This window comes from Oncorhynchus mykiss, chromosome 6 (assembly GCF_057628025.1).
Source record: "Oncorhynchus mykiss isolate SJ-2025 chromosome 6, ASM5762802v1, whole genome shotgun sequence".
Lineage (NCBI taxonomy): Eukaryota > Metazoa > Chordata > Actinopteri > Salmoniformes > Salmonidae > Oncorhynchus > Oncorhynchus mykiss.
The window spans coordinates 6,821,059-6,831,169 of record NC_143027.1 but is presented as its reverse complement, the minus strand read 5'-3'; the positions used below and the strand labels follow the sequence as shown (position 1 = coordinate 6,831,169).

The window sequence follows — 10,111 nt, the reverse complement described above, 5'->3', positions numbered from 1 at the left end:
TGTATATGATTACTGCTGCTAGGGGGAGCTGTGACGTCAATGGGGGGCGTTAGTGAGATCGTGAGGTCTTAGAGGTTTCTTCTTCAATCTTGGAGAATGCCTACTACTGAAAACTAATAACATTTCTCCGTCTCATCATTTTACCCTATTAATTCAGTTACGAAATGTGCAAAAGTCCAATATGACTATCAGTACATTGAGGTAACATGGTTAACTACATAGTCCATGAGTTTGGTCACATTTGAAGGCAATTGAAGGGAGTTTTAACAGAGTGATAAACCGGTTGGTATTTCCCCATTGTAAGTAATGGAGGTTGGCTAGGTTGCTAATGGTTTACATGTAAGAGAAGGGAACAAGATGGCGTCTGAACTTTCTGTACTTTGTTTCAACAAAGTTTTAGATCCTATTTGTTTTATTTTCTATCAAAGACTCAGTTTAGTTCAGGTAATATATGTAAATATGTGATGTCTCGATAAAATGTGTTGATATTTCTACAAAAATAGCATTTAACAGTTCTCTAGCTTGATGCTAACCATATTTAGCGTGGCTAAGCGCTAGCTAGCTCTAGGTTAGTTGATTTCAGTCAACATCAGCTTACATGTTAGTGGTTTATAATATAATGGTTGTATCACCGTTTAGCACAGGTCTCCAGTAATGTATAGCTTTTTCCAAATTGACACTGATAGTACAGTGAGTTATATATAATGTCAATGTGTAGATGTGTGGTGATAGTATTTTAACCTCAGACCTTTTATTTTTTTGATACTGGAATATGAAATGTGGAGATGTAATGCAACAATAGAGTTGTAATGGATACTTGGTTTTGATGCAGCGACCAATTTGGCAACGGAATTATGAGTTGTAATCACTTAATAATTCACAAACAAAATACACATCAGAAAAATCACTAGAACTAATTATTAGCTCCACCACTACTTGTTACTTCTGTGAACTTTCATTATCCCCCCTCCTCACAAAGACAAATGTGAAAATATCTTGAAGTTATGTGGGGTTTTGGTAACAGAATTACAAGGCACAAGACAATATTACCAAAACGATTTCTCCAAACCCAAATGTAAGTGTTGATATTAGTAGTCAGGGGTCTTTATGTCAACATGATTCTGTTTTTATGTAGTTCTGATATTGGACCTCTTAAGACTTTTTCTGCTAATCTTTTCTAAGATCCCTTTTCCATCTGTTGACCCAGAAATCAAAGCCTTCACTGGTTGAAAAATGTTTCTAGAATTACATTTACCAAAAATATACACTCTTAGATTTAATTTCACACCCAATTACACATGCTCTTATGAACATTATAATTGGTGCTTAAATCAAATCAAATTTTACTCGTCACAACACATGGTTAGTAGATGTTATTGTGACTGTAGCGAAATGCTTGTGCTTCTAGTTCCGACAGTGCAGTATTATCTAACAAGTAATATCTAACCATTTCACAACAAATACCTAATAGACAATCCTTTTACATGGAAATGCCCTACTGTACCTCTAGAGATACTATCCATCCCCAACTAGTAATAAAGTGGTCGGGCTGGTTGCTACTGGCCTCTCCAGCTTCAGGCTGAATCACACCCATGATGAGAGGAGGTTTACTGGACACACAGGGAGAAACTACAGTCTGAATCCCACCCATGATGAGAGGAGGTTTACTGGACATACAGGGAGAAACTACAGTCTGAATCCCACCCATGATGAGAGGAGGTTTACTGGACATACAGGGAGAAACTACAGTCTGAATCCCACCCATGATGAGAGGAGGTTTACTGGACATACAGGGAGAAACTACAGTCTGAATCCCACCCATGATGAGAGGAGGTTTACTGGACACACAGGGAGAAACTACAGTCTGAATCACACCCATGATGAGATTACCTTTAAGGCATAAGGGTTTGGTTATTGTTAGGGTTAATGTTAGGGTTAAGGTTAGGGTTAGGGTTAAGGTTAGAGTCCGTTTTATGTTTTGGCCAGACGGGCTGTCAATGGGATGTTGGTCAGAAAAGTCCATTTAAAAACAGTCATTGCGTCATGTTTATAGAGAAGATCTGCACAAGGGCATAAAGTTTAAGATATAGCAAGAGAGGACAATATGGTGCAAGGTTGCCAAAGTGGAATCAAAAGTTATAGGCCTAATCATCAATCAAATATGAAATATAAAACCAAAATATAATCTACATATAAAGACAACATGTCATCTACATGTGTTATAGAATAGCTCCCTTCTCACATCCCAGGTCATGTTTGGACTGGAACGTGACAACTCAACGGGCTATGCGCATCTCCCCAATAGCCTACAGACAACTTTCCTGAGTGCAATGTCATTAATGTGACCGATATGTACAGTAAAATAAGCATAGTGAAGAAGGAAAAGATCCCACCTCTGACGCACAGCAGAGACATCACTGCTGAGATTTCCCCTGGAGCAAGAGTCCCTCAAGAATTTAAAAACAGTCATTGCGTTACAATGAATGTCCTCCCCAAACGCTTGTTGCATCGTGAACTATCCTTCCAGTCCCTTGGGAGTTCATCGGATGGATGATGCGCCGCTGCCATTTACTTGGATGAGAAGTTGGACGAACGCTCCTCCAGCTCACGATACGAAATGGTGGAGAACTACAGTGTGGTGATGTGTCGTTCACGAACGAACGGCTCTTTTTGAACGGATCTTTTTGTTGAACCTCGGGAACCGAATTGCATCGGTGAAAGAGCCATTCATCTGGCTCTATGATTTGCAAACTGCTACTACTGCTTGTTGAGCTCAGAACAACGTTTTTCTGTAGATAAATTACAACATCATTATCTAAAGGGGGTGAATCCTCACTGCAGAAATAATAAATAGTGGGGAGAGAGTTGTGATTGTATGTTTGTTTGTACAGTTATGGCTGTAATGTTATTATTTTGTGTTCTCACTAAACACCCACATTTGTATTTGTGTGGGAAATGTTTGTAGGCTATGGTTGCTGTTTGTATTTCATTGAACTTTAGGCCCATACAAAGACAAATCACACAACATAGAATTCCAAATAACTTTTGGCAAAAATACACGAAATAAAAGTCAAGTGAAAATAGTTATAAATGTCTTCATAATTATGAGTAGCTAAACATTATCGACCTTTGGACACTGATGCGCAGGAGAACCCCTAGCTGTCAATCAAGCAGGCGCGGTGAACGGATTATGACGCTCAAGCGTTCCAAATGACGCAACAATACAGCTCCAGACCAGAGAAAGTTAATGCCGAGGATATTATTCGGTTCAACACTAAAACTGAGGTTTGACACGTGTGATTTGAGGTGAGTCAAATATTTACAAAAGTTTACAATACATTAACCATCCGCTTCGTTATTTCTGTTGCTATCAATCACTCCATCTGTATCTACTCTTCTTTCTGTCTGTCGGACTATCTGAATTGTCTGTGTACTGTCTAGCCAGCATATGCCAGAAAGGTTCTTTCACAAAGGCTCATATTCACAAAGTCTCATAGAAGGAGTGCTGATCAATAATCAGTTAGGTCTTTTAAATTAAACTGAATACGTTTTGATGGACAGGAGGTCGACCTGATCCTAGATCAGCACTCCTACCCTGAAACACTTTGTGAACACAATCCAGGTGTACTGTGATTATGAAGTTGTGATGAGGTATTATTATATTAGTTGTGCTGATGCATGATGGGTTGTAGGCTAGAGCTTGAGGACTCAACTCTGAAGACTGTTTCTGAATTCACTGACCTGGTGAGTAAATGTTGTGTACAATGGCATCATCTAGTGACAGAAACATAGAAACACAGATTGTTGCTAAATGAAGGCATCTCTTTATTTTCCAGAAATAAAACTTGTAGACCTTTCCTGCAGTCTCTGAGGAGATGGACACCTCTTCTTCTTCTGGACGATCTCCGTCTCCTACTGGGACTGTCTTCTTACCCCCTCCTATCATGTGGAACAGTCTGTAAGTCATTCATCACATAACCTAGCTCTGGTCCAGGGCATTATGTGCGGCTTGCTGAAGGAAGGCTCAGTGTCTGCAAGCTGTACGTAACGCCCTGGACCAGAGTGACACATTACCCACCTCTGGCCATCATGGACAGTCAACTCATCACATTCACGTACTGTAAGTCACAGTTGTGTGATTTGTGTTATTAAAGACAGTTAAATTGAGCAGAAGTTGAATTATTATTTTAATATTGTAGTAAATTGTCTGAGTTCACTTCCTAAATAATGTGTTGACATTCCTTTGCTCCCAGCTACAAGCAGGCAGAGATGGAGGTTCACTTCCCGAGAGAAGAGAAGAAGACCTATACAGAGAAGGAAGCCCACATGCTTGAGTTGAGGGGGAAGAATCGAACAATCCGAAATCAGAAGAAGGAGATGGACAGACTCCAAGTGTGCCTCTGGGAGGAGGAAAAGAAGAAGAGGAATGGTGCAACGGAGAAGGACAAGATCATTGAACAATTACAGTTTGAGACAGACCATCTCCGAGCCCTTTTAAAAGATGAAAGGAGGAGAAGTAGAGTAGAAAGGGGTATCATGGAAGAGTGGAAGGCTGAGATCCTGAGACTGAGGGAGGCAGAGAGCCAGAGGGAGGCAGAGAGCCAGAGGGAGGCAGAGAGTCAGAGGGAGGCAGAGAGCCAGAGAGATGCAGAAAGACAGAGAGAAGCAGAGAGACAGAGAGAAGCAGAGAGACAGAGAGAAGCAGAGAGACAGAGAGAAGCAGAGAGACAGAGGGAGGCAGAGAGAGAGAGGGAAGCAGCGAGACAGAGGGAAGCAGAGAGAGCCACAGAAGCAATGGAGCACCAGAGAAAACTGCAGGAGATCCACAGACTCAAACAACTGCTGGATCTACTGATGGTGGACCTACAACTGGCCCACGTAAGACATGTCATTGTTATTAGTTATAAGGCAGTGTATATTTACCCAGCTGAAAATGAATAGTGGCAGACAGCGGTACGCTAACCCAGTGTTAACTTTTATTCCTTTCCTTAACCCTTACCTTAACCTCACTGAAACTATACCTAACCTTTACCTTAACCCAACCCTAGGTCCTGAACCTAACCTTCATTTATCTCAACCCCTATGCCTTTCTTCTGCCGGTTGAATATCCACTTCCTTATTAACGTCATTACTGTTGTTGTTGTTGATAACTGTATCTGTGAAGGTTGTAAATAGCTGCATTAGTGAAGCATCATTTGTAGGAGTAATTTCTACAAGCATAAACATCAGAGGCAACATTGTTGTAACATCACACAAATTGTAACAGGAATTTCTCAAACCCCTAACTGAATGGGCAAGAAGGTTGTGTGTTTGTATTTGAACACATTTTGGACATTATTGATTCCATAAAATGTCTCATAATTTTTTCAAACCATGATAATACATTAATTGACAATGAATTGTCCAGATGAATTGATCAAAATGACCCTGCTATTGATGTTGTCCAGTGTTTGATTCAATTACCTAGCTCTAGGTTGTATTTCTGTGTATCATTCTCTGCAAATCCTTTGAAAGTATGTCTTGGTAATAGATTATCACTAATTTAACCTTTTAAAATGAAGCAAGAGATTGAGAGATTGAGGCTATGGCAGAAAGTCATGGAGGATCAGCGACCAAGACTGGCCTGGAAGAACAAACCTATTGAAACAGGAAGAGAGAGGGAAAGAGAGAGGGAAAAAGAGAGAGAAAGGGAGATGGAAAGGAAGAGAAAAGCAGAATTGGAAAGTCAAGAAATGAAGAAGAAAGTGGAACAGGCAGAAGAAACGATAAAAGCGTTAGAACGAGAGATTGAGAGATTGAAAGAGATTGAGAAGGAAATCATATTTGAAAGAGAAAGAGACATGCGTATTGCAGAGAATGAGAAAGTCAAACTGGTCAACGAAAAGGTAAAAGAGTTGGAGAGAGAGGTTGAGAGACTGAAAGAAGATATGACAACAAAAGAGATTCAATACAAAATCAAATTTGAAAGAGCGAAAGAAGCGTTTAGAAGACAGAATGAGAGAGTGAAACAGGTTAACCAAAATGTACTAGTGTTAGACAGAGAGGTTGTGAGAATGAAAGAAGAGATTAGATTGAAAGACGAGACTGAACCAGAGAGAACATTTGATAGAGACAGAGAGAGAGAAAATGATTGGAGACGAAGTGAAGAGGAGTTGAAAAATAGAGTGGAGAGAGAGATGGAGATGGAGACAGCCCTCATCAATGACAAAAATACGTCTGAATTGGAGGAAGTCTTCAAGAAAATCAAGGAACAGCAGATAGAATTAGAAAATATGGAAACAGACAAATATAAATGGAAACAGAACCAAATGGACATGGAGGAGAAGATGGAGGGTGAGCACAACAAACAGAAAGAGGTAGAAAGAAAGAGAATGGAGAAAATACCAAAACAGAGACAAGAAGAAGATGAGAAGAAGAAGGAGATGGAGAGAGAAGAAGAAGAGGAGAGACGCAAACAGAAGCACATAGAGATGGAAGAGGAAGAAAGAGAGAGGGAGAAAGAGAGACAGAGACAGATCAAAAGGAAGAGAATGGAGAAGAGACAGAAAATTATGGAAAGAGAAGAAGAGAGACAGAGAGAGATTGAAAGAGAGATTGAAGAAGAAAGATGTAAACAGAAGCAAATAGAGATGGAAGAGGAAGAACGAGAAAGGGAGAAAGAGAGACAGAGAGAGATCAAAAGGAAGAGAATGGAGAAGAGACAGAAAATTATGGAAAGAGAAGAAGAGAGACAGAGAGAGATTGAAGAAGAAAGATGTAAACAGAAGCAAATAGAGATGGAAGAGGAAGAAAGAGAGAGGGAGAAAGAGAGACAGAGAGAGATCAAAAGGAAGAGAATGGAGAAGAGACAGAAAATTATGGAAAGAGAAGAAGAGAGACAGAGAGAGATTGAAAGAGAGCACGAAGAAGAAAGATGTAAACAGAAGCAAATAGAGATGGAAGAGGAAGAACGAGAGAGGGAGAAAGAGAGACAGAGAGAGATCAAAAGAAAGATAATGGAAAGGAGACAAAAACATATCGAAAGAGAAGAAGAGAGACAGAAAGAGATTGAAAGAGAGCATGAAGAAGAAAGATGTAAACAGAAGAAAATAGAGATGGAAGAGAAAGAAAGAGAAGAAGAGAGACAGAGAGAGATTGAAAGAAAGAGAATGGAGAAGAGACAGAAAAACATGGAAAGAGAAGTGAGACAGAAAGAAATTGAAAGAGAGAATGAAGAACAACTATTTAAACAGAAGCAAATAGAGATGGAAGAGGAAGAAAGAGAAGAAGAGAGACAGAGAGAGATCAAAAGAGAGAATGATGAAGAAATATGTAAACAGAAGCAAAAAGAGATGGAAGAGGAAGTACAAGAGAAGGAGAAAGAGAGACAGAGAGAGATCAAAAGAAAGATAATGGAAAAGAGACAAAAACATATCGGAAGAGAAGAAGAGAGACAGAAAGAGATTGAAAGAGAGAATGAAGAAGAAAGATGTCAACAGAAGCAAATAGAGATGGAAGAGGAAGAAAGAGAAGAAGAGAGACAGAGAGCGATCGAAGAGAAAGAGAGACAGAGAGAGATGGGAGAGAAAGAAAGACGACAACAACAAGAGGAGAGAAAGATAATGTTTGAGAGAGATCAAGAAGAAGAAAATATATGGAAACAGAAGCAAATTGACATGGAGAAGGAGGGAAGAGAGAGGGAGAACAAGAGACAGAGAGAGATAGAAGAGATACACAGACGACAACAACAAGAGGAGAGACAGAAACAAATGGAGAAGGAGAAAGAAAGGGAGAAAGACAATGACAATCAGAGAGAGATGGAATTAAAATATCTGCAACAGAAAGAGATGGAGAAAGAAAAGATGATTATGAGAGAAAGGGAGGAAGCAGGAAGAAGAAAGGAAGGGCAGAAAAATATTTTGGGGGAAATTGAGGGACAGAATGAACTGGAGATAGAACAGGAGAGAGAGATGGAAGAAAAGCAGGAAGTGATTAAGGAAGCAGAGGAAGAGTACAGGGAAAGAGAAGAGAGAGGAAAGGAAGTAAGCATGAAGAAACATGTAGTAGTTAATGTTAAAGCAAAAGCACGGGAAGTCTTCAATAGGCGTAAAGAGAGGAGGTTAGAAGTGTTGAAGGGGGAGCGAGAACACATAGAAAGAGGACAACAAATCAGGAGGGAGAAGGAGGAAAGACGGCTGGAGATGGAAAGAAAACAGGAGAGGGCAAGACAACAAGAGGAGCAGGATAAAAAACGAGAGATTGAAATTGCTAGACAGAAAGAAATGTTGAGACTAAGAGAGGAGGAGAGGCAGAGAGAGGAAGAGAGAGAGGAGGAGAGAAAGAAAGCCATTAAATGCCTTTTATCTTTAATCAGAGAGAGAGAAGAAATAATACAGGCAAAAAAAAGAGAGGAGATGGTGGAAGAGGAAAGAAGGGAGATCCTTGAGTACAAGAGGGGTGACTTAGAGGAGGAGGAAAAAGAAGATGACAAGGAGGACATGCTCTCACCTGATAAAAGTATCCGAAGGAGAGCTGTGGGCTGGGTAAACAAGAAGTGGGAGAAGAGGAACCTCAGAAAGATAGAGAGAACGTATCAGAGAGAGGCTGAGGAGGGCCATAAGATCGTCCACATAGGTAAGACCTGTTTTCCCTCTACTTATGACATTATCCTCTTTAGTCTCCTCTACACACATTTGTTCCACACCAGTCATCATGTTGCATCATTGTTTCAATATAAAACTACTGTCCAAAGAATATGTTAGCTGACATGGCTCATTGAGTGACTGACTGACATAACAAGAAAAATACTGCTGATAACAACCACGTTTTTAAATGGTACCTTGTGTCATCTACTAGTCTAACTCTCAAGACTAAGTAGAGACCCAGAAAGAGTTCCTAAAAACACACACACAAAAACGTGTTTTGGGGGGATCCGGGGGCTACTAGTGGCCATGCGGCGCTAAGCGATCACATATGCCCTGGCACTATACAAAGAATAGGTGCCATTCTGGACTCATGTTCAACTTAGGGCCAGGTCAATTCGGGATGGGAATTATGGCACTTTATTGACAAATTCCATGCCTTGCTCAACTGAAAAGAGTAAAGAATCATTGAGATCCAATTGTGTTTTCTATTCTTCATTCCCTGTGTCCATTACATTTAAGTTGATACCAGATCCACTAAGTTGAATGTAAACTCTACTTCTTCTCCCCTCCCAGCCATCCCTGGACACACAAGGCTAACATCCACCATGACCCGGGCAGAGAGAGAGAGGGAGAAGAGGAAGGAGCTGCTGAAGGCTGAGGAGAGAAGGAAGAAGATGGAGGATTTCAATAAGCAGTGGAGAGAGCGGTCCCTGCTTAAAAAACAGACTCATCAACAACTGAAGGAGGAGAGGGAGAGGATGAAGGAAAACTACCTGGAGCAGATGAATCTGGAGGCTGATGCTCAAATCAACAACCGGTGTCTAACCACCCAACACAGCCACGATTACAACCACGGTCAGGAGTTGCCCTGCTGGGCCACAGGCCAACAAGTAAGCCAAGAGCCCACTGGATCTGCTGATGGCCACCAGGAAAGGCCAAGGAGGCAACAGGCATGGGCAGAGCATCAGGAGGGGAGTTCAGAGAACCAGCAGGAGGGGCCAGAGAACCATCAGGGGGGGCCAGACAGCCAGCAGCTAGAAGCTCCAGAAGAGGCTGAAACATCAGAGCGAATATCCAAGACAAAGAAAAAGCCAAGCATCTGGAAGAAAATTAAGATGAGGTAAAGAATGTTTAAACATCTATTCATGTTTTACACTGTTAATATACATGTCATCACTTTAAAAAGTGACATTATCCAAATGTGAGGGTTTAGTGTACATGCATCACACATGTAAATATATAGATACTTACCTGTCTCTGTGATGTCTTACAGCCTTCCTGACGTGCTGTCTGCCTAGAGCTGGAACTCGATGAAGCCACAGTTCCACTGAGGTTACGTTGGTAATTAAAAGTGTCGCCCAATAATTCCTCCTCCTCTTTAAGTCATCGAGCCACATTTCCTCCTCAAAACATTATAGTCTCCTCAAGCCAGCAAGTATCCTCTTTATCAGGCAACAAACCATCGAAGGTCAGTGACCCTCCTCCCA

General features: G+C 40.8%; 2 protein-coding genes across 2 annotated transcripts; both read left to right on the top strand.

Moving 5' to 3' along the window:
• The first annotated feature begins 4,257 nt into the window (after positions 1–4,257).
• On the top strand, positions 4,258–6,418 carry LOC149982729 (uncharacterized). Its single transcript, XM_090236900.1, has one exon. It carries the CDS (start codon positions 4,270–4,272, stop codon positions 4,939–4,941), a length of 672 nt encoding a protein of 223 aa, XP_090093026.1. The 5' UTR covers positions 4,258–4,269; the 3' UTR covers positions 4,942–6,418.
• Positions 5,556–9,748, top strand: LOC149982728 (uncharacterized). Its single transcript, XM_090239221.1, has 4 exons — positions 5,556–6,543; positions 7,534–8,613; positions 9,198–9,479; positions 9,516–9,748. Exons 1-4 carry the CDS (start codon positions 5,556–5,558, stop codon positions 9,746–9,748), a joined length of 2,583 nt encoding a protein of 860 aa, XP_090095347.1.
• The last annotated feature ends 363 nt before the right edge of the window (positions 9,749–10,111 follow it).